The 23564-nt window shown below is 42.9% G+C and overlaps 3 protein-coding genes across 11 annotated transcripts in view; 2 read left to right on the top strand and 1 right to left on the bottom strand.

Annotated features, from left to right (window-relative positions):
* LOC118227592 (V-set and immunoglobulin domain-containing protein 1-like) overlaps positions 1 to 9915 on the top strand; it is a 43261-nt gene extending 33346 nt beyond the window's left edge. For 3 of the 9 annotated variants that reach the window (XM_035418210.1, XM_035418214.1, XM_035418209.1), the window contains exon 6: positions 8102 to 9897. In XM_035418210.1, coding sequence (XP_035274101.1) covers positions 8102 to 8676 — 575 coding nt within the window. In that variant the 3' untranslated portion in view covers positions 8677 to 9897. Of the gene's footprint in view, positions 1 to 2169; positions 2302 to 4182; positions 4241 to 6926; positions 7251 to 7435; positions 7757 to 8101 lie in introns of those variants that run through there. The other 6 variants (XM_035418211.1, XM_035418213.1, XM_035418212.1 and 3 more) reach the window with 4 other exon arrangements.
* Positions 9916 to 12507: 2592 nt separating this feature from the next.
* LOC118228411 (sperm protein associated with the nucleus on the X chromosome N2-like) lies at positions 12508 to 15460 on the bottom strand. The gene is made up of 7 exons (XM_035419930.1): positions 15435 to 15460; positions 14229 to 14289; positions 14062 to 14100; positions 13925 to 13963; positions 13674 to 13712; positions 13386 to 13424; positions 12508 to 12732 (listed from the first exon to the last, which is right to left on the bottom strand). The coding sequence occupies exons 2-7, from the start codon at positions 14280 to 14282 to the stop codon at positions 12679 to 12681; spliced, it is 264 nt and encodes an 87-aa protein (XP_035275821.1). The 5' UTR covers positions 14283 to 14289; positions 15435 to 15460; the 3' UTR covers positions 12508 to 12678.
* Positions 15461 to 17508: 2048 nt separating this feature from the next.
* LOC118226753 lies at positions 17509 to 22584 on the top strand. Its single transcript, XM_035416599.1, has 8 exons — positions 17509 to 17579; positions 18069 to 18160; positions 19378 to 19489; positions 19978 to 20054; positions 20778 to 20954; positions 21515 to 21632; positions 21825 to 21909; positions 22452 to 22584. The coding sequence occupies exons 3-8, from the start codon at positions 19399 to 19401 to the stop codon at positions 22528 to 22530; spliced, it is 627 nt and encodes a 208-aa protein (XP_035272490.1). The 5' UTR covers positions 17509 to 17579; positions 18069 to 18160; positions 19378 to 19398; the 3' UTR covers positions 22531 to 22584.
* Positions 22585 to 23564: the final 980 nt, after the last annotated feature.

Below are 23564 nucleotides of genomic sequence, written 5' to 3'. Positions count from 1 at the left end.
GTTATATTGTATTTTGGCCAATTAAAACTCTGGAACATCGAAAAAAAAGTTACTGCGCGCTAGTAAATTAGTCATCTAAATGAAGGACATTCCGAGTTAGTTTGTGAATCATTACCTCCTCTACAATAAAGCCAGTCTGCAAAGATGGCAGTACCAGGAGCAGACAGGGCAGCTGCCAGTCTGCAAGGATGGCAGTACCAGGAGCTGACAGGGCAGCTGCCAGTCTGCAGAGATGGTAGTACCAGGAGCTGACAGGGCAGCTGCCAGTCTGCAGAGATGGCAGTGCCAGAAGCAAATGGGGCAGCTGCCAGTCTGCAGGGATGGCAGTGCCAGGAGCAGACAGGGCAGCTGCCAGTCTGTCTCTTAAATAGTCTCTGGGCAGCTGGTCGTCTGGTTGGTAGAGATGGCTCTCACCCTCCCCCTCATGGTCGACCCCCTCCACATCTGGCTCCACTTGTCCCCATTGCTGCTGATGCAGAGGTTGTGGAGGAAGGCACATGTGGACACGACCACCGGCACAAAGATAGACTTACGCTGGGATTTCAGTACAGTTTTACTTAACTGTGTGATTTAAAATTATTTTAATCCTTGTTAGTTTGAATGTTACCGTACTTTTAGGTTTTGTAAATTGCTCGTTTACGAATCAAGTACCGCATCTATGCATTGTGCTGTCTGTCGGCTTCACACCGGTGAAAAACATAAACATAACTGCGTATGCACTTTCTGTAAGCTATCGTAGTCCTTATTTTGCAATGTTGTTTGAAAAAAAAAATTCTGGGGTGGCTGGTAAAATTTGGTTAATAAAAAAAAATAAAATTTTAAAAAGTTAATTTCCACCCTCATTTAGTGGTTAGCTTCAGTAATATACCCAAGCACACATTTATAATTTATGGATTCACTAATAATTGACTTAATGACAATCTTTTTGTATTTTTTTTATCATCTATCATGAAGCCTATCATGTAAATGACTGATATATCTCAGTGTATTGAACATTTGTAATTACACTATCAGTTGTTTCACCCAGAACATCTCATTATTCATGAATTTTCATATATATTTTCACCTTATTACTTAACTGACAATATATAGCTTCAAAGATGCAATACCTTGAAAAATAACTTGCTAACTTGCTGTGTACATTGAATTTATGTTCACACATCATTGCCAAGTTTTTTTCATGTAGCAGCCTCTGTCTCCTCCTCCATTCCACATCATGGGTCCTTACCCTGAAATATAAGAAATGATAAAATTAAAATAAACAGACCAAAAATGGTAGCTAACTATGGACAATCGCCATGCTGTGGCAGTGGACATTCTGTCCTGTAATACATCATCAGAAGCTCCTCTTACCAACCGTAACACAGAGGACAAGAGGAAGGCAGGAGTTGAGTATCTGGTGAGCCTAGAGAATCTGTGCTTTTGTGCACTTTCGTAAATTCTAAAAAATTTTAACTGTTTTTTTTTTGTTGCTGTTTTTGTCAGTGCTGCATTTGCCCTCTTTACATGTCAGTGTTCATTCCCTGCAGTGACTCTGTCAAAGCAGCAGCTCAGATCCAAGCCTTCCTCTGTTCAGCACCGTGAACAAATGTAAATGAGCTACTCCTTTCTTCATGTACTTGCATCCATAATCATGAAAACAGCATTTCATCGTGATTTTACTTTAAGTCTATTGGCTAATTAATAAACTATTTTGTATTTTAAATGACATCAGTCATTTTTGTTTCAAGATCTAACTCATGCTGGTTTGTTAACTTTGTTGGCTTACTGGATTCAGTGATATTTACTCAGTCTTTGCAGATGGCTTTAGGCAGGCAAGTTAACACAATTCAACAAATTTGTCTGAAACTATTAAATGTAGCCATAAAAATATACTGACATTCACTAAAATAAATTATTGAGTTGAGATCAAGTGCGGTCAAATGCAAGCCAGATGCAAGCGAAGGTGCTGGTCTGAGGTGGTGTGTATTACCAAAGGAGAAAGAAGCCTTCCTAACTCTGCATCTTTCTTCCCCCGTTCACTGTATACATTTTCATGAATCATTCCTTGAAATGAACAGTTTTGTACCAAACATACGACGGCCGCGGAAATGTGCGCTGGGAACACTTTCACGCGAGATCATAAATAACGCGGAAATGCGAAGAGAGTTCGGGATACGCAAAAAAATTTTGGGAAGTAGGGTTGGGCGGACGAGCTGTTGGTATCCTGTACGTTAGCTCTGCGACTCGCAGAAACCTGGACCGCGATTCCATGTAGAACGAGCGGCGGGGAAACACCGCTGAAAACTTTAAAAGAAAAAAGTGAGTGGCCTAAAATGTGAAACTTTTTCACCAACGTGCTAAAGGAAGCCAAGTGGGATTAAATAAAGTTCTCTGAATGCATGAACACAGGGGGTTTGGAAACCGAAAGTAACACCGAACTAGCATAAGAAAGTTCATGACCAAATGTGCGGCTTGTCATTGTGTTTATTATTATTACTGTTTGCCATTATACACCAGCGATTATTATCCAGTGATATATTTTAGTTGGATTGGGTGGAGAGGCATTCGTAGTCTGAAGTCTCACGGTCAAGATCCGCGCAGGGCGTGCGAACTCGCAAACTTGCGCTCGGCGCCCGGCGCCCTTGCCTCCTCTTTATCGTAAGCTACTTCAGTATTGGAGAAATATTATAATTAATTACAATTACAATGAGAATGTACACCATTGTAAGACGCAAACGGGACGTTAAAGCTGGAGTAAGCAATTTTTATGTTTCAATATATTTTAAGTAATTGTCAAGAGACCATTAGAAAACGTTCATTTGTGTGAAGGGATTTAATTCTTGGGTAGTTTGTGTGCTGCTGTGGATGACTTGGGTTTTGATTCTGCCTCACACAGGTAGCATGAATAACATACTTCCCTTGCTGTTAGTCGAGCGCCTGATCGATACGAAAAGCTTTCACTGACTTTTAACTGGCACGCGGACGAACGACCAGCAGCAATACTGTCACTCGAAAGTAGACTGGCACTTGGAACCGGAATTTCAACTCGCTAAAACCCAGTAGTTAAAGCAACAAACGAACTGTTACTGTTATTCTTACTTTAACTACTGCGTTTTAGCGAGTTGAAATTCTGTGTATTAAGGAAGTTATAGTGGTTATAGTGTTCTTGATAAATGAAAAGCTTATGATACCGGGTACTATTAGTCCCATACTATTAAACATTATGGTCAATAAATGTCTCTGAGAAGACTGGTATTGTGGACATCACCTTATGCCGGTGATGGAGCCATTTGGAAAAGGGAAAAAAAAATACCTTGATTGTCCTGGAAATTTACCTCAGTATTCAGAAAGCCATAGATCATGTTGGAAAATGGTCATATAATTGGGGATTCAAGCTCTCTGTGGCTGAATCAGGTGACATGCCTTTCACAAGAAAATGCAATATAATATGGATGTTATATAATAGTCATTGGAGAGGGTGAAAGACTTTAAATACTTAAGATTGCGGCTTTATTAAAAATATACACAGAAAAATCAAAGAAATCACATAGAGACTAAATGCAAAAAGGAAAAATTAAACCTTGTGAGATGTGTTTCTGGATATGACTGGGGCATGAACAAAGAGTCACTGCTGCATATCTGTCTCTAATGAGATCTGCCACTGATTATTCTTGTGTAATATATGGAGCAGCAACTAACTCTGCATCAGAAACCATTGACTGAGTACAGTGCAGAGCACAAAGTACTGGTGCAAATAGAACAACTCCCATATATGCGTTTTATTATATAAATGAGTGAATTACCTCTACACTTAAGGAAAACTGAGTGATCATTGGCATTCCGGGTTAAACTGCAAGGAACAGAAAAGGGAGATGTTGCATCAGTGGGGCTCCAAAATGGGAATACTGGGAATACTCGGAATGCACAGGGAGAGGATTTGGGTGGACTATAGGCAAAAAATAGAAGGCTGGGTAATAAAGTATGATGGCTCACAAAAACTGTAACTGTCCACCAAAATATTCACCGTGGGTAAGGTTACGTTAAGGGTTTGTCTCTATCAGAGCTAGCCGGCTGAGCCACAGAGGAGAACAGACGTCTCTTCCTGCTTCTATTGTGATTTACTAGAGAGACTGTTTCAAACTCACAATGGCAATTAAGGAAATTTCACAAGTTCTTTTTCTTCCAACATTACGTTTTTAGATCTTTCAGCCGGACATGGGAATTGCAGGTTTTGGCGTCCTTATTGGGCTTCTGTTGGGTGAGTAACTTAGGCTACATACATGCATTTTTCATAAATATAGGTGTGTAGTTTCACAAGGTCTGGGTGAATTGCCATTATTGAAGGAACCATGAATTTTGCTCTGCACCAGAACATTCTTGAGAATGTCTGGTCATCTGTTCATGAGGTGAAGCTGAAGCATAATTGGTTTATCAAAATTAAAGTTTTGGAGTGGCCTAGTCAAAGTCCTGGCTTGAACCCATGGAGATGCTGTGGCAGGACCTAAAATGAGCAGTTCATACTTGAAAACCAACTAATTTGTCTGAGCTACAGCAGTTCTGCAAAGACAAGTGGGCTATTCTTTCAGAGAGAAATGAAAGACTGATATCAAATTATAGGAAGCATTTGGTTGCAGTTATTGCTGCTAAAGGTGATGCAACCAGTTAATAAGTTTATGGTGGCAATTACTTTTTCATATTGATGTTATGGGTGTTTGATAACTTCTTTCATTTAATGCATTAAATAATAATTTTAAATATGTGTTTTGTGTTTACTCAGGTGCTCTTTGTCTAATATTACGTTTTGTCTGAAGATCTGAAACCATTGAGTTGGACAAATATGCAATAATAAAGGAAATCAGGAAGGGGGAAAATACTTTTTCATTGCGCTGTATATTGATGTGTGTGTGTATATATACATATATATTTATTAAATGGGTAGCTCAAATCAAGCAATCTGATTGGTTCATATCCGTGGTATATTAACCACATACCACAGCTATGACGTCTAATTCCTTTGCATCTGGGGGAAGAAATAGTTAAAATTGTTTAAATTGGAGTGTGTCTATTACTTTCATATTGGCGTACTTGGTGACCGTTTTATCAAAGCAATATCTCACTTCAGGCCGTGGTATATCGTTATTATTTCACAGCTAAGGGGCTGTCGGCCCGATGCGAACAACGCCCCTTAGCTGTGATATAATAACCATATACCATGGCCTGTCATGAGCTATTGCTTAATTATATATATATATATATAGAATATATATATATATATATATATATATATATAATTGTTTTGCTCCTTGGCTTGCCAGGCTCCATGTGATTTCTGAGCTCACCAGTGCTCTCTTTATTCTTATTGATGTTTCATGTTTCAAGCAGTTGATTTTGGTTAAGGTTGGGGTTTGGCCTATGGCTCTGGCTGTTTTTTTTTCTTATTTCTCAGCCTCATGAAACCTTTCTTGACATTTAATTGGCACAACTCTGGTTCTCATGTTGACAAATGCCAATAACAGATTCCAAAGGCAATCAAAAGGCTAGAATCAAAACTAGATACTGAAAGCTCTCTAACGGTGAAGCCACACTATACGCGGCCCCGCCGCACGGCGGCGCAGCCTCCATTCATTTTGAATGAGAGGTGGCGGCCAGACCCCGCAAGGCATGTTGGGATTGCCAGCGGCGCGGCGAGAGGCGGCGAGGCCGCAGGGGAGATGGCAAAAATTCAACTTTGACCCCCTCGCCACGTCGCGGTAACCAATCTGATTTGATCTAATGATCCGTCAAGTAAATTGTCCCTATTTTTTTTCTAATTTTAGTTCCACATTCTATCGTTTCACAATGGAGAACCTAACTCGTAATTTCCGTATCGGGTTTCCCAACTTAATAAAATCTCCTACAGAGACATTGATAAGAGGAACGCAGCGTGGAGAAAAGTCCCTGAAATTGTCGGTGGCTCTGCAACATAGTTATCGCCGTTAGCTACTATCACTGTCCAGCCTGAATAAAAATAATTTTTGTAGTAACCTAGCTCTGAAAAATGTTAATAAGCTGCCTAGCTAGGCTGTCTAATGTCTAGCTATAGTGAGTAACAACAAACAATAACAAACAAAAAAAATCTTCCTAATGTGTTAGTTGCAAGTTGTTTGTTTCTACCAGCCACCTAGCTAGCTGACCAGATGTAACTCTGAAGGCATTATCTGGCTAATTAGCCAGACAATGTTTTTGTTGTTGGTTGTTACTCACTAGCTAGACATTAAACAGCCTAGCTAGGCAGCTGACTAAAAATTTAGATCTAGGTTACTACAAAAATGATTTTTATTCAGACAGGACAATGAATATGAAACACGATATTAAACCCGGTCAACGTTTAACGAACACAACTGTCTGTCAAAAATAGGTGACATGCCCACAAACAGCCGACTGTGGGGACGCGGCGCGGCGACAGGCGGCCGTCGCCGCGTATAGTGTGGCTTCACCATTATACCTGCACTAAGGAAGCAATTGAACACACCTGACTGATCAGAAACAGCTATGACACCATCTGTCCCCAACATCATGATGCTGTGAAATGGGGGGGCTCTGTATAAAAAGTGGTGTCATTTCTGCATGATGAAACCCTTGAATAAAAGCTGAGAGTCTGCACTTTAGCCACATTATGAACTGTTAAAATAGTGGAGTACAGACCCAAATCAAGAGAAATATTTATTTATCCCCAACATTATAGAGCTCATTGCATAAATTGAGTTGTTTTCTCTTGGGCATGAAAAGTCCAGCTCTGTGAGATTTCCCTTTTATGCATGAAAAGTCCAGCCTGTGAGATTTCCCTCTTATGCATGAAAAGCCCAGGCCTGTGTGATTTCTCTCTCATGCATGAAATGCCCAGCCCTGTGAAATTTCTCTCTTATCCTGAACATCCAGTTTCCCCCTTGCTCTCCCTCTCCCAGCCTCGCCAGCATCTCCAAGCCGTGTGGTTTTATCTGTAAGCGTCGGCCATTCCCGCACTCTCCCCTGCAATGGAACCCGCAGCAGGGATGTGGAGTGGCGGTTTCAGCAGGAAAGTCACCCTGATTGGCTGCTTGTGGCCGAACTCCACGACGGATCCTTTTCCCCAGGAAGCGGCTTCCAGGGACGGGTGGAATCCTTCCACCTAACAGAGCCGGGAAACTACAGCCTCATCCTCAGTAATGTGGTGTACAGTGACCTCGGCATTTATGAATGCCGGTACAAGGATGAGACCGTTCTTTCAGATGTGAAGCTAAATATTTTTGGTACGTGCGAATCGCCTTTCTCCCTACAGATTCAGTGAATGTTTTTGGTGTTTGTGGATTTGATATCCCAAAAATGTTTTTTACTGTTAGGATATTACTGTTATTATTCTTAGGGTTTTTGCTGAGCTGTTCAAGATTCAAGATTTGTAAATCTCTCTTTCCCTCTCTCTTTCTCTCTCTCTCAGTCCCATCAAGTGTTCCTGTAGCGTTGGGAATGTCCGCCAGTCTTCCTTGCTTTGGGAACATTAAGAAACACACGAGTGCTGGTGATCTGGATATCCTCTGGAAGAGAGATGAAAAGATAGTTTACCAGCTCCTTAAGAACAGCACCACCTATGGGCCCGGGTTCGAGAACAGAGCTTCAGTTTCCCCAGAACAAGCCCTCCATGGAAACCTCTCTTTAACCATCAGACAAACAAGGTTTTCAGATCAAGGCGACTACCAGTGCTTCTGCAACAGTCCTAAAGAGAGGGGGAACCCAGATTCTGCCAGTCTCACTGTTACAGGTAAAATTCAATCTTCAGTTTTGTAGAGGGGCCAAGCAGCTCCGGTGTGTTTATTTTTTCTTATATTACTTTTAATCAATGGAAACATAAAAATAGTTCATAATTTACAGAAATATTGCGTAATGTACCTCGGATTTGCTGTAAGATGACACCAGTAATATTTAGGATGCCATAATTTGCCCTGTATTATTTTTACCTTTTTACATGAAAAAGCTGACTGCTTGGTAATGTTTCTATATCCTGTAAATATGCATGAAAATATAAAATATGCAAATATGTAAATGAATTCCCTGCCCTCACAGTCCACGCACCCCAGACCATCACTTTCTCCCTGTTCTCTCCTAGGCCTGCCTCGCTCTGTACCAGATTCAGCGGGAGACTCTGCAGGACTCCCTGCAGGAGCAGTGGCTGGGATCGTATTGCTGGTGTTGGCGCTGTTAGCAGTAGTCTGCTTTGTAGTCTGGAAGTACCGCGCAAAGTTCAGCAGACCCCCTGTATCTGTGCCTGAAACCCAGCCTTCTCACCCCGAACCCAGTCTCCCTCTGTCCGAGATCCAGACTTCACCTGCCGAACCCCGTCTATCTGAGCCTGAGACCAAGCCTTCTGACCCCGAACTCCGTCTATCTGAGCCTGAAACCCAGCCTCAGATGCCTGAGACCCACCCTCTGATGCCTGAGACCCACCCTCAGATGCCTGAGACCCACCCTCAGATGCCTGAGACCCAGCCTCTGATGCCTGAGACCCAGCCTCTGATGCCTGAGGCCCAGCCTCTGATGCCTGAGACCCAGCCTCTGATGCCTGAGACCCAGCCTCTGATGCCTGAGACCCAGCCTCAGATGCCTGAGACCCAGCCTCTGATGCCTGAGACCCAGCCTTTTGACCAGAATGAAAAGCTGGAGAAAGGGGATGGAATCCTGTAGTGCCATAGACCTATGACATCACAGAGTGAGAAAGAGAGAGAGACGGAGAAAGCGAGAGGTTATTAAAGGGATATTTCACTTTTGTATAACAGAAGTCATATTCTGGCACTCACTCCATTGTCACCCCACCCCATAACATCAGCTGTCCCTGCTGACTGTTAAAGGCAGCACCGTTTCCTTCTGCTAGTCCGGCTTCCAGTTCACTCCCATTCATTACTCCCTGAGCTGACCAGAGGAGGATGGGTTCCCCCCTTGAGCCTGGTTCATTCTAAGGTTTGTTCCCATCTGCCACAGGGAGTTTTTCCTTGCCACTGTTGCCTTAGGGTTGCTCCTGTGGGGGGTTTAGGCCAGTGTTGTTTGACTATTGTTTGTGAAATGCGCTATGTAAATACTTTTTTTATTTGATTTGATTTAATGTTCTGTTTGTGGTCCTGGAGACCCCAGATAACGTTGTTTTATCAGCTTGATACTGTCATGGGTCTGGGGTGTAGTGGCCTTGTGCTGCCACTAGATGGCACCCAGCATCTGGGAAATGCTTCATTTGTTTCAGGTGTTTTGATTTCCACCTGGGGAAGTGCCTTCATAAGCGTTGACTGACCGGCAATCAGCGCTTCTGTGTCAAACCTCTTTTACACAAAGCCAGTAAGGTATAGATACTCGTTGGAGAATTGTGTTTGTGTGTGATTCTGTGTCCTCTGTTTTTATTTTGAGATCAGTCTCAGGGTTTGGTATGAGAGCTTCGCCTCTGTATCACTGGTCCCTTTCTTTTCGCCCTGGTTTGTAACGGGTAGTTTTTGGTTTCTCGAGCCAGTTTTGCGGCTGGACAGGTTTGTCCTTCGGAGTCGTTTTTACTCCGTGTTTTCTATTGGTATACGATCCTGTGTGTGCGGGAGTTGCTCTCCCAAGGATGTTATTTTTGTGTTTTAGTTTCTGGTGTTCCCTTTCCTTTGTCCTTCGGGACTTGGTGGCTAACACTTCCTGTAGCGTTAGCTTTTCGTTCCCCTGTATTAGTCGCTTCTGGTTCTCCCCCCACCATTACAGATACTTATTGATGTTTCCTAATTTCCTGAGAACAGCTAATGAGCAGGATTTTGATTGGGTGGCATCTTTTAGGAGTTCTCAAAATTGCATGTAAGTTCTGTTTAGTTTCTGTTAGCACTTATGGTGCTTTTGTCTTGTGACTTCATCCTGGCCTCCTCCGCTCCTTCAGCCTTAGCACCTTGCAGGGTTAGGGACCTTTTATCAACAAATCAACCCCAAACATAAATTACGCAGTTGTTTTGGGAAACAAAATAAATATTTATTCTTATATAGCCCCTATAATATGTGAAACATGAAATATTTCCATTTTTGGTGCAATAATATTTCTTCATGATCACTCACTTTTTTCCTCATCTCAGTTTGTGTTTGTGTCTGAAGAAACATTCGGCGCAGAATCTGCCAGTTCTCCTGGTGCATTTTTGGCATACATCAGTAATCTTTTTGTGTTCCTTTTCTTTGTCTTAGTTTGTATGTCTCTTATCTACTTATGGAGTAGCAGTCTTTATTGGTCTTTCTTTGTAAATAAAACTACCTATCCTTAGTTATAGCCAACAGTCATATTGTACCATGATGCACTGAAAAGGGAAAACAGTCTATCTAAAGTACGTGGTTTGCATATACACTGAACAGGGTGTGCATCTCTGCGAGGACCAGTCAGTGTTTTGGCCTGATAGACGGTTTAGAGGTAGCATCGTAATACGGGTTACTCACTGGGTATAGTGATAGTTTCACTGACCGGAAGTGCAGCTGCTCCGGGACAGATGTTAGTTTCAGTGTCCAGACGGATCCTAGTATTACTTCATGCAAATAGGAAATGGGTCATAGTCTGGGATATTTAAATGGTCTCACTCACCAGATGGAGTAATCTTAGTTAGGGCTCCCTGTTTCAGCTGTTAGTTTTGGTACCTGGACAAAGATATTTTCCAGGTTGGAGTTGATTATTTGTGGCACAGAAACATTATTTGCTAAATTCTCGGATGAGTAGCACCTTTACCTGCCAGGATAGAAGGTCTTAGTGTCAGGGAACAATTAGATGAATGCCTGGCAGCAGTAGATAGTCTTGCTCTCTGGGGTACAAATCTTGCCATCCATTATTTCAGCACACCCCAGTGAATACATGTATACGCAAACCCGTACTCACACGAACTTCCACATTACAGGTTAATGGAGTCAGATAAACTTGTTTTCCTCCCTGTGCCCATGTCTGCATCTTTACAATGTGTATATTTCCTATGATCAATGTTGTTTACAAATTAAATAATGTGAACCTCCTATTACAGGCAATTGGCTGATGCTCTGCTCCAGCGCAACTTGCACAAGTTTTGTAAAAATACAAATAAAATACAGTTGTAAAAATGATTTATAGTGCTGAAATAAATTTTGAAGACTTTAAAAAAAAATCGATAATTTTTGAGATGAGCTTATTTGAAACACTTTTGGTTTTAATTGATAAGCCAGGTTTCTGTTAATCACAGTCTGAACTTTTCACATATTCCATGGCTTTTCTTCATTTAAAATGTTAAAGTCAATGTACACCTTTTGTAAGCAGAATAGAGCAACTATGTCAACCCAAGATAAAGCATATCACATCTTCCTAATGCAATTCATGATGTCATAAAACTCCTTTTAAAATGCATGTCTTCCATGAAAATATACTCTGCTGAAATTAAATAGAAATGTAAAAATACCCCAGTGCCTGAGCTTGTGCTGAACATCATAAAGTAAGGATTTCATCTTGTATAACCATATAGGCTACCTAGAATTTTTTATCTGCTGAACATATTTATTCAAAAGTACGTTTGAATTTAGTCTGGCCTCTCAGAAACTGGCCTGTAAGACGGTTGGGTGAGATTTCCTGGGCGAGCCACACGGAGGGAAGGGCCATTTTCAGCAGGCGATGCAAAGCGGAACGGTGCTTTGCTGTACTCCTGTCCCAGGTGACCCGGGTCTGGAGAATATTCCCGTGGGTATTCTCTGAGGCGGGTTCTGTGGCACTAAAACAGAATATCTGGTTGCGTTAGTCGGGTCGGGCTCATGAAACACCCTGGCGTAGTCGCCTCTGCTCTGATCAGGTGAGAAAGGTGCACCTTTCTTTCCTTTTCTTTCAGTGCATCCTGCGCAACATAAAAACCTGAGAATTAAGTGCTCTGTACAGCAAGGGTTGTACTGCAAGCCAAACCAGTCATTTTTGGATGGCGCTAAGTGTCTGAATGTCACACCTGGCTTTTGAAAGGTTCGGCAAAATGACAGGCAGGTAGCATATTCCTGGGAGACCACATGATCGACTGAATTAAGATGGGGGGAAAAGAAAATCCCTTAGGCTGAGGCCCTGTCCACACGCATACGGATTTTTATGAAAACGTAGTTTTTTTCCCTCCGTTTTGGCCTCCCGTCCACACGAAAACAGCGTTTTAGGTCACTGAGAACTAAGCTTTTTGAAAACGCCTTCCGAGGTGGAGATTTTTCAAAACTCCGGTTTCTCCGTCTTCGTGTGGACAAGAAAAACGGAGCTTTATGACAACGCTGACGTCATGACGTCAACTCGCGCATCAGTTACCATGGCAATTGGTGTATTGCGCATACGGCAATCGTAGCGTAGCGTTCTCCTGTGGACGGTTTTAAAACGCCGGTCGTGTGGATAGGATTTTTTTTTTTAACGGAGGCGTAAAAAACTGTTTTCAGAAAAATCTGTATGCGTGTGGACAGGGCCTAAGAAACTCAATTTCTGATATTCACCAACGGTGAACTGGCAATATGAATAGTAGACCGTGCATTAATTAATCTCAGGATGCAAGACAATAAAACAACAATTTGCTGATCATAATCAAGTTCATCTTTAATTTCCACTTTTTTTATTTGTTTCACATGCATGGTTGTTTACACCGTCCTGCGTCAGCTGTGCAGATTGCCTCTTGAGATGCACTTTCATTTTTGCGACCTTTTTCTCTTGTAGGCGGCTTCTCAATGCAGGTTAGATCTGATAGGAATCATGGCTTTGTGCTGATGAAGATTCACCTGCCCCCCCACCCCCAAAAAATTGCATTAAATAAATAGCATAATTTACATGTGCATCACTGAATCCCTACATTATAGTAAATGAGAGGGACTTCAGGTGTGTCTAACTAAACCCTATTCCTGGGTTTCAGCATTCAACACTTTTACATTACAGGCATTTAGCAGACGCTCTTATCCAGAGTGACTTACATTGTGTCCAGTTATACAGCTGGATATATACTGGAGCAATGCAGGTTCAGTACCTTGCTCAAGGGTACAACGGCAGTGTCCTACCAGGGAATCGAACCTGCAACCTTTAGGTTACAAGACCAACTCCTTAGCCATTATACTACACTGCCACCCAACACTTGGGACCTCTTCAGGTAACTACTGATGCAATATCAGCACAAATCTACACAGCGTAAACAAGCCTGAAGTGAACGGGAGTTAGAGTGAACCTGGCATATCCTGTCAAAAAATCATCTTTTATTTAGAAACATGTAATTGATCCAATAGGCCAAATATGACAAAACACACATCTACGCCACATAGGTCAGGTGAATCAGGTGAGTCAGAGTCTGGAACTGCTATGTCCTGGACAAAGAAACACGTCAAATCATTTCAGGTGACACAACTGTTCTCCCACATCAACAAAGATTATAGAAGCCACACACCTCAGATGAACTTGAGTTAGACCCAGAATCCAGGTCCTCCTGTACAAAGAAACATGTCATATCATTTCAGCAATATTACAGGCTCCATCTTGGATATTTGACCCCATGAGAAGGCCTAACATTGAGCTCCACCACCCAAGAAAATCTAATGTTCTAACGTATTTTTTGAAGTCCCCTATTAGTTAGTGCCCTTGAAATTGTCCTAACCCCTCCTCTCCCCCTAACCTCCCCCCTTGGCCAGATAACACCTGTTCTCCCACATCTACAAAGATTATAGAAGTCACACACCTCAGATGAACTTGAGTTAGACCCAGAATCCAGGTCCTCCTGAGCAAAGAAACATGTCATATCATTTCAGCAATGTGATAGGCTCCATCTTGGATATTTGACCCCATGAAAAAATCTAACATTGGGCCCAAGAAAATCCTACGTTCTAACATATTTTTTGAAGGGCCCTTGAAATTGTCCTAACCCCCCCACCACCACCCCCCTGAGCCAGTTAAGACCTGTTCTCCCACATCTACAAAGAAGCCACGCACCTCAGATGAATTTGAGTTTGACCCAGAATCCAGGTCTTCCTGTACAAAGAAAAATTGCCAAAATTATTTAAGCAATGTGACAGGCCGGATGACACAATTTGACTCATTCATCCACAAAGCTTGAAGAAGCCACACACCTCAGACGAATTTGAGCTAGACCCTGAATCCTGGTTTTCCTGTACAAAGAAACATGTCAGTTCATTTCAGTAATGTGACATGAATCTCCTCCCATAAAAACAAATATTTATTCTTTTTTTTTTTTTAAATAGTGTTTGCAATAGTTTGCAACTGAGGAAAAACCTACTGCAAATACCAGGCTGGTTCCGAGGAGACACAGCAGAAAGATGGAGAGCTTCATGTTTAATCTGGAGACCAAGGGAAACACAATACAAAACAATAAGCAATTCAGGCCAGTCATGGTCTTTGCATTTATTTCAGAAAAAAACTGATGTGTTGCTTAAACACATTCTAAAAATGAATTATTTGCGATGATAAAATGAATTACCTACAGTGATACTAGCCAGGTGTAAATGAGTTCTGTTAAAGTCAGACTTACCTGTTAGCCCAAATACACCTTCACCTCTTTGCTTTAAGCCCAAATACACCTTTACCTCTTTGCTTTCAGTCCAAATACACCTTTACCTCCTTGCTTTAAGCCCAAATACACCTTTACCTCTTTGCTTTCAGCCCAAATACACCTTTACCTCTTTGCTTTCAGCCCAAATACACCTTTACCTCTTTGCTTTCAGCCCAAATACACCTTTACCTTCTTGCTTTTAGCCAAAATACACCTTTACCTCTTTGCTTTCAGCCCAAATACACCTTTACCTCCTTGCTTTAAACCCAAATACACCTTTGCCTCCTTGCTTTAAGCCCAAATACACCTTTGCCTCTTTGCTTTCAGCCCAAATACACCTTCACCTCTTTGCTTTCAGCCCAAATACACCTTTACCTCCTTGCTTTAAGCCCAAATACACCTTTACCTCTTTGCTTTCAGCCCAAATACACCTTTACCTCTTTGTTGTCAGCCCAAATACACCTTTACCTCTTTGCTTTTAGCCCAGATACACCTTTACCTCTTTGCTTTCAGCCCAAATACACCTTTACCTCTTTGCTTTCAGCCCAAATACACCTTTACCTCTTTGCTTATAGCCCAAATACACCTTTACCTCTTTGCTTTTAGCCCAAATACACCTTTACCTTTTTGCTTTAAGTCCAAATACACCTTTACCTCCTTGCTTTCAGCCCAAATACACCTTTACCTCTTTGCTTTAAACCCAAATACACCTTTACCTCTTTGCTTTCAGCCCAAATACACCTTTACCTCTTTGCTTTTAGCCCAAATACACCTTTACCTCTTTGCTTTTAGCCCAAATACACCTTTACCTCTTTGCTTTTAGCCCAAATACACCTTTACCTCTTTGTTGTCAGCCCAAATACACCTTTACCTCTTTGCTTTCAGCCCAGATACACCTTTACCTCTTTGCTTTAAGCCCAAATACACCTTTACCTCTTTGTTGCAGTACTCAGAGTCCAGTCCTGCCACACAGAGAGCCAGATCTAGACTGCCTTACCATGAGGCATATTCCAGATGAAACTGACGCATCCTATTTGCATAGGACCAAATCAAGCCGGAGAACCTGTCTTTCATATCGCTGACTCCCAAGTTCCCAGCCTGAGCAGTTCTCCACTTTCGGGTGAATTCATTACTGTGACCATTTTTACAACAGCGGCTCGTAAAATTCACAACTTCAGAACTGTGTTCAATAATATTTTGTGTGGCCATGATAATTATCACTGTGCAGTGTCTATAACTGTTATGTGCTAATGTTGATTATCTGATGATGCGTTCTTATCGCGTTCCCTGTGCAGAATTTGGTTTGGCTGAGTGGGAGGAATCGGGTTTAGCATGAATTGGGACAACGTAATTTACTTCCTTATGTAAAGTTGGTGTTTTATTGTTGTTGCAATTTATGGCAATGTCTGATTTGTTATGTTCACTTACTTTTGACATCCATTGTGCTTATATAGGTTCACTGACTGTAAAAATAAGACAGATGCACTAAATAGAAATAACCTCCTTCACTGGTTTTGAAATGGAAAAACCTGGGTGTGTCTTCCACATTTGAAACTTCATCTTGTGCCCACATATGGGATACACCTACCCTCACCAATGGCAGGGTGTGACAGCTACAGGACAATAAGCCCACAAATCTAAGAGGTTGATCGTCAGTGTTTTAAATATCACAGCTTGTCCAGTGTAGCACAGTGAGGCCCTGTGCAGCACAGTGAGGCTCTGTGTAGCACAGTGAGGCTCTGTGTAGCACAGTGAGGCTCTGTGCAGCACAGTGAGGCTCTGTGTAGCACAGTGAGGCCCTGTGCAGCACAGTGAGGCCCTGTGCAGCACAGTGAGGCTCTGTGCAGCACAGTGAGACTCTGTGCAGCAGAGTGAGACTCTGTGTAGCACAGCGAAACTCTGTGTAGCACAATGAGACTCTGTGCAGCAGAATGAGACTCTGTGCAGCACAGTGAGTCTCTGTGCGGCAGAATGAGACTCTGTGCAGCACAGTGAGACTCTGTGCAGCAGAATGAGACTCTGTGTAGCACTGTGAGACTCTGTGCAGCATAGTGCAGGTGATGCAATGGCTGAGGGCCTCATTCCTACCTATTTTATTTCGATTCATTTTCAGTTTTTCAAGATCAGCTAAAACATACTCATTCCACAATGACACAACGATTTTTCAGTTAATTAATTGGATTTTAAATGAACTTTCCTGAATCTTAATGGAACTGACCCCAAACACTTCTTTTTTGTACCAGGCAGGTCAACTAAAACTTCAGTTCTAATCAGCAATGATGACCTGGTGAATAAGTGAGGTTAGGGAACACAAATGGGTTTGTTTAGCTAATCAGATGTAGGCAGACATTATTATTATTATTATTATTATTATTATTATTATTATTATTTGTTTAGTTTATATGAGGTTTAGTTTATATAAGTTAATATTTATAATTTATATATTTTAGCATTTAGATTTTTTAATTTGTTACACGCCTAAAGAGAAAAAGAGATACTATTTGATTGTTAGGGTGACACTCGGTGAACTTGAAATACTGCAACTTAAGTATAGCAAAAGTATCCGTAGAATAAATAGGCCTATTTTATAAGCCATTGTTTTTTCTGGCATACCTAGATATACTGTGCATTATAGATACATTAGACTATTAGTTATTAATTTATGATTAGTCTTATTATTAGTTTTATTATTATTATTGTTGTTATTATTATTATTATTATTAATAATAATAATAATAATAATAATAATAATAATAATAATAATAATCGGTTATATAAGTAAGAGCCTGCCAGCACGAGCACAAAACAATCGGTGCTATCTTTAAAAAATGAATTTTACTGAGCGGCGCACCGGTATTCCTTTTCTCTAGTTAAATACTTGAATGGGACTAGCGCCTGTTGTGACGTCACATAACGATAACGTCGGATAATGGAGCGAGTATATTATGCACAATCACAAGCGAACCGTCATTCCATCATGCTGCCACGCTGTGGGTATGGCGTCCGTTTTGAGTGTACTCGTTTTACTTCTGCTGTGGCTCGGCACGCAGCTGCCGTGCAAGGCCAGCCAGTGCTACGGTAAGTATAACGAACTCCGGCAGTTATCGAACTACGTATCAGTTTGCTGGTGGTAATGCCAGACGTCTGTTTTTCGAGGAATGGCCGGTCAAATTGTTTATGCATGTCCAGTTAGTGGTCTCGACCGTGGAATGTAATGTATGGTACGATTAAGTCATGGGAGAAATTTACCGTAGTATGTAGGCCTAATGAATTCGCGTGTCAGTGATTCACTGGTCAAACGTCGGTTGCGGAGGAGGCAGGCAAACCAGCAGTCGAGGTAAAATCGCCAAACGGTGCCACGTAATTCAAATCAGGCTGGCGAGATTCCAGTGGAAAATATTATTTTTTCAAAAATCGCATGATTGTGTGAAACGCATGTCCTTGCTTTCCACTGATATTCGCCCCACTTAAGATTGCCTGGAGGGGGGGGGGGGGGGGGGGGGGGGGGGGGGGGGGGGTGTGCTTTCGGAAACACTTGATATCTAACCATCCCTGTCTATTCCATAGTACCAATTTGTGGCGCGAAGTCCAACGAGGCCTGTGATTACATCGCTCTAAATTTCTCCTCCGGAAAGTGGACAGCGTCCTGGGCTGAAAGGGTGAGCATTCACCATTATTATTATAATTTATGATTATTATAGTTTGCAACTAGCAATGCATGTTGCTGGTAATTAATTATGACATTTTTTTTTATTGTTTTGTCTCTGTACTCCTCAATTTTACTTTTGTAATCAAACAACAGTTGAAATGGAAAAACCTGGGTGTGTCTTCCACATTTGAAACTTCATCTTGTGCCCACATATGGGCTACACCTACCCTCACCAATGGCAGGGTGTGACAGCTACAGGACAATAAGCCCATAAATCTAAGAGGTTGATCGTCAGTGTTTTAAATATCACAGCTTGTCCAGTGTAGCACAGTGAGGCCCTGTCTTTGGAGTTTGTTATTTGGTGTTTGTCAACATGAGGACCAGAATTGTGCCAATGAATGTTAAGGAAGCAATTATGAAGCATAGCAGTAAGGATAATAAAATAAAGGGAAAATAAGGAAAAAACAGAGACATAGGCCAAACCGTAGGCTCACCAAAACCAATGGTTTGGAACATCATTAAGAATTAAGAGAGCACCGGTGCGCTCAGAAATGACACGGCAGAACCCGGTAGGCCAAGGACGTTAATGACTGAAGAATTCTCTCCATAATGAAGAAAAACCCCCAAACAGATTCCCAACCGTTCAGAAACACTCTCCTCGAGGCAGGTGTGGGGATGTGTGGGATGTTTGGAAGCCACAGGTACTGCCTCGCCTGTCTTCATCAATGATGTAGCTGCTGATATGAATGAATTCTGAAGCTTACTGAAGCATGTTATCTGCTCAAGTTCAAACAAATGTCTCCAAATTCCTGGTTTTCACCACCAAGGTCTTCCTTGGCTTGCCAGACATCGAGGTCTTCCTTGGCTTGCCAGGCATCGAGGTCTTCCTTGGCTTGCCAGGCTCTTTGTCATTTCTGAGCTCACCAGTGCTGTAATTTGTGTGGTGAAACTACGCTTTTAAATACGGACTCTGCACTTGAACCACATGTGAATTGATTACAAATCTAAAATTGTGGAGTACAGAGTTAATCAATTATGGCGCTTACTGTATATGTATGTGTATATATATGTATGCATATACATATATATACACGTGTGTGAGTATACTCATACATGGCTTTGTAAGCCACTCTGCATGAAATGGTCTGCTAAATGCCCTAAACATAATTGGAATTCTATGCTCTTCATATGCATGTGTGCGTCATTTCAAAAATGATTTGTTTCCAGAGCTTCCGAAGACCGGAACATATGTGTACCCCCCAGCAGATAGAGATCTTTTTGAAAGGATTTCCTATCTTGGAAACGTCTTTCAAAACACTGGGGTTGAATGTGAAGAAAGGTGAGCCAGTCTGGTACCTTTTTAAGGCTCTGTTCCAGTGTGTTAAGGCTCTGCTCCAGCGTGTTAAGGCTCTGCTCCAGCGTGTTAAGGCTCTGTTCCAGCATGTTAAGGCTCTGCTCCAGCGTGTTAAGGCTCTGCTCCAGCGTGTTAAGGCTCTGCTCCAGCGTGTTAAGGCTCTGCTCCAGCGTGTTAAGGCTCTGCTCCAGCGTGTTAAGGCTCTGCTCCAGCGTGTTAAGGCTCTGCTCCAGCGTGTTAAGGCTCTGTTCCAGCGTGTTAAGGCTCTGCTCCAGTGTGTTAAGGCTCTGCTCCAGCGTGTTGAGGCTCTGTTCCAGCGTGTTAAGGCTCTGCTCCAGTGTGTGAGTGGGTCCCACAGCCCTGCAGGGTGACTGGCGGTTGGTCCTGGCGTCGCCCGGAGGAAGTGAGGACTCAGCTGGTGACATCACTGATCTTAATTTCGGGTGCTCTGCCCCTGCTCTCCCCGGGTTTAGCGGAAGCGGACGGGAATTCCACCTCGGTCCCCGGCCCTCTCCTCCTGCGGCAGTACCTGCTTGCCTGGGTCAAATGGGTGAGTCTGTCATATTTCCTCTCATCAAACTTCAGATCAATCTTCAGCATTCTTGGAATGGTAAATGGTAAATGGACTGCATTTATATAGCGCTTTTATCCAAAGCGCTTTACAATTGATGCCTCTCATTCGCCAGAGCAGTTAGGGGTTAGGTGTCTTGCTCAAGGACACTTCGACAAGCCCAGGGCGGGGTTTGAACCGGCAACCCTCCGACTGCCAGACAATCGGTCTTACCTCCTGAGCTATATCGCCCTATATCGCCCTCCAGCTGGAAATAGCTTTAACTGTGTAGTTTAACTGTACATTCTCACAAATTGCTTGGTGTGTAGAACCAGACGCAATAGGAGTGATATAAAGGCGGGGAAAGTCGCTCTCACTCAAGCAGATGTGCAGTACAGCCTCCTCTCTCTCTCTTTTCCTGCTTTCACATTTCTCCTCGTCCTCTGTACTGTTTCTGTGGCCTCTTCTCTGTAAAGAAACACTAAGCCTACGCCAGTGAAATGGATTCAAAATTATCATAATTGCAAGAGTCAATTAAATTTGATTCTGTTAATATAAATTAGATTCAAATTAATTTATTGCAATTGAGTTGATCTGGGGACTGGTTTCGAGATGGGCTCTTGACTGAACCCAGGTTTAGAGGTGGGCTTTGACTGAACCCAGGTTTAGAGATGGGATAGGAGGGGTTTTGACACAGGTGTGTTGTTATGAATACTGCTGCAGGTGATGGAGAGTTTACCGGAGGACTGGTGGCCAGGGTCTGAGCTGTCCTTGTGGCTGACGCTGACCGGCATGGCTGTACGGACAGTCCTGGAGGTGCTCATTTACCTGGCCTCTAACTGGGAGACGGTCCGCTCCATCAGGAATATGCTCCAGACCATCACCCAGAAGCTGGCCGCTGTAAGTCTTGTTCTCCAGACTATTGCCCAGAAGCTGGCCACTGTGAGTCTTGGCCTCAGCATAAGTGATGTTTGCATTTTGGGGCTGCGACAGAACTCAGTGGCTTGCAGCCAGCCCACCCCTCACATTCAGGCCCTGACAGTCAAATGTTAAATGGTGGCGCACGCAAAAACCACAGCTAACATTTATAAACTCACACTTTAACAAGCAACTACTTTCAGTCTTCAGTCTGTTTTTTAAAAACCAAGCGTAAGCACATCTTCGGAAATAATTTTAAGATCACGTTTAAAATGAAATCCAAGACTTTCGTAAAAGAGGCCCCAGATCACGATTAAAAGCGCAGAGGCTATTATTTTATTTTAAAGCATGTTAAAATAAGACCACATGGACATCAGTCCATTTTCGTTAAAAACCCTTTGGGGGAGTGTTGCTCTACTTCTAGTGTTTTCAAACATCATTCCCCCCCTGCTCACACACACACACTCACACACACACATACACACACACTCGCAGGTAGTGTTACACATGACTGGCAGCTGAGGTTTGATTGTGTCTTTCAGATTGGAAGGGTTTTCTTCTGGGTCACTGGGGGCGTGAACGCCCTCTACTGGTGGGTCAGAGGACATCCTCGTCCGAGTAGTGGGACAATTCCACAAGATGTAAAGGTCGTGCTGGAAGGTACGTTGCACCAGAGAGCAGTTCTTAAGACGTTGTGGCTCAATCTGTGGGCTCCTGCTGTTGTGTATTAAAAAAAATTTAAAGGCAAAAAAATGGCATAAAACGGCAGGTGTGTTAGTGGCTGTGGACAGGACTGTCTGCAGGGGGCCTGGATGCAGCCATGATGACAATCACAGCTCCTTCCTCCCGTAGAGAAAATCAGAACTCTGGAACTCCAGGTGGAAACCCTGCAGAGGACGCTAGCCGCTAAGGAACAGGAGCTGACAAATTCACAACCGTAAGTACAACCGCACGGTGAGCTACAACCCACGGTGAGCTACTGTAAGTGTGGAGCAACTTTCCTCATTCAGTCTGGAGGTCTAGACTCAATGGCAGTCTTATGCAGAGAGCTGAAAAGCCAAGTTCACAGGCTACACCTCAGTATTAATATTTAATAATAAAAAACTGAACCCTTCTCTACATAACAGATGGTGGAACTTGTATAACTGTGCCTGTACCTATCTCTTGCTCTTATGGTGTTTGCGTACCATGTGAAAACCCACTTCCAGCTGAAAAAGTATCAGATGCTGGTCTGCTCTTAACCCTTTACAGTGTGAGATCACAAACATGGGATTAGAGCATTCTAATGGTGATGTAACAATCACTGCCGGCAATTGAAAGCAGTGGAGTTCTAGAACACTTGACTTTTGAATTTTGAAAGGAAAAAAAACATTCCAGAAAACGTACCCTTTCAAAGTGTTAAACCGTAGTGCAGCGCTGATAGGCTGATAGGTTGAGAGGGAAGAGCTGAGCTGATTTTGCTGATGTTTTCTGAAGCAGGAATGCGCCTCTCTCGAAGAAGGAGGGAAGTGGCAGACGGAGAAGACGAAAGAAGGGCAGAAACAGAAGGAGCGGTTAAATGGTAACAGTTTACCAGCGCTGCAGCAGTGAGTATGGAGTACAGTGACGTCCCAGGGGATTATGGGATTGCTGACGTGGCGTAGCAGTGAGAATGGAGTACAGTGACGTCCCGGGGGATTATGGGATTGCTGACGCAGTGTAGCAGTGAGAGTGGAGTACAGTGATGTCTCAGGGGGATTGTGGGATTGCTGACGCAGTGTAGCAGTGAGTATGGAGTACAGTGATGTCTCAGGGGGATTGTGGGATTGCTGACGCAGTGTAGCAGTGAGTATGGAGTACAGTGACGTCTCAGGGGGATTGTGGGATTGCTGACCCATGAGTATGGAGTACAGTGACGTCTCAGGGGGATTGTGGGATTGCTTAACGTGGCAGTCGCGTGCTCTCCACCTCCTGCATTAGCGCGCTCGTGGCCTGTAGGCACGTCGCGTGGAGATATGACCCTCGACCCCCCAGGTTCCAGTGCGGCCGTGTGGAGCCGCAGGATCGGCTGCGCGTGGACCAGAGGCACGGCTGGTGACTCCATGCTGGGTTTGAGGAGAGCAGAGGGCGGTTCTAGGGTCCTAGGGTTCTAAGGTTCTCATGCCCAGGTTTCTGTCAGGACACAGACGGGGTGGGTCCAGGAGCCAGAGCTGCTCTTTAACTTCTGATTTCTTATGCTGCTGCTTTTATTTCCAAATATTATTTTTAAATGTAGTTCAGCTTCTCTAGCCTACCGTTAGGACCCATATTTGCTCTTGAAGTGAAACTTTTGCTGCCATTTTAGGAGCAGAGAGGGAATTTTCCACAGTTTTGTCTTCCTGCCACGTGGAGCAATTCGGCAATGCAATCTGGCTATTTGGCGTTCTGCAGACAGGAAGTCTCTTTCTTTGTGGTTTTTCGCCCTCTCAAGAGCAAATCCTTCACCGGGGGAATAACTGGGTGCAAACTTCTCTAAATCTAACATGTCCTTCACTGCACACAAAATCTGTCTGGGCCAATTACATTACAAATATACGCTAAAATAAATTTACATTTTTAAAAAAAAGATGCCCC

Source organism: Anguilla anguilla, chromosome 5 (assembly GCF_013347855.1).
Source record: "Anguilla anguilla isolate fAngAng1 chromosome 5, fAngAng1.pri, whole genome shotgun sequence".
NCBI lineage: Eukaryota > Metazoa > Chordata > Actinopteri > Anguilliformes > Anguillidae > Anguilla > Anguilla anguilla.
The sequence above is the reverse complement of the archived record's forward strand: the minus strand, read 5'-3'. Positions and strand labels throughout refer to the sequence as shown.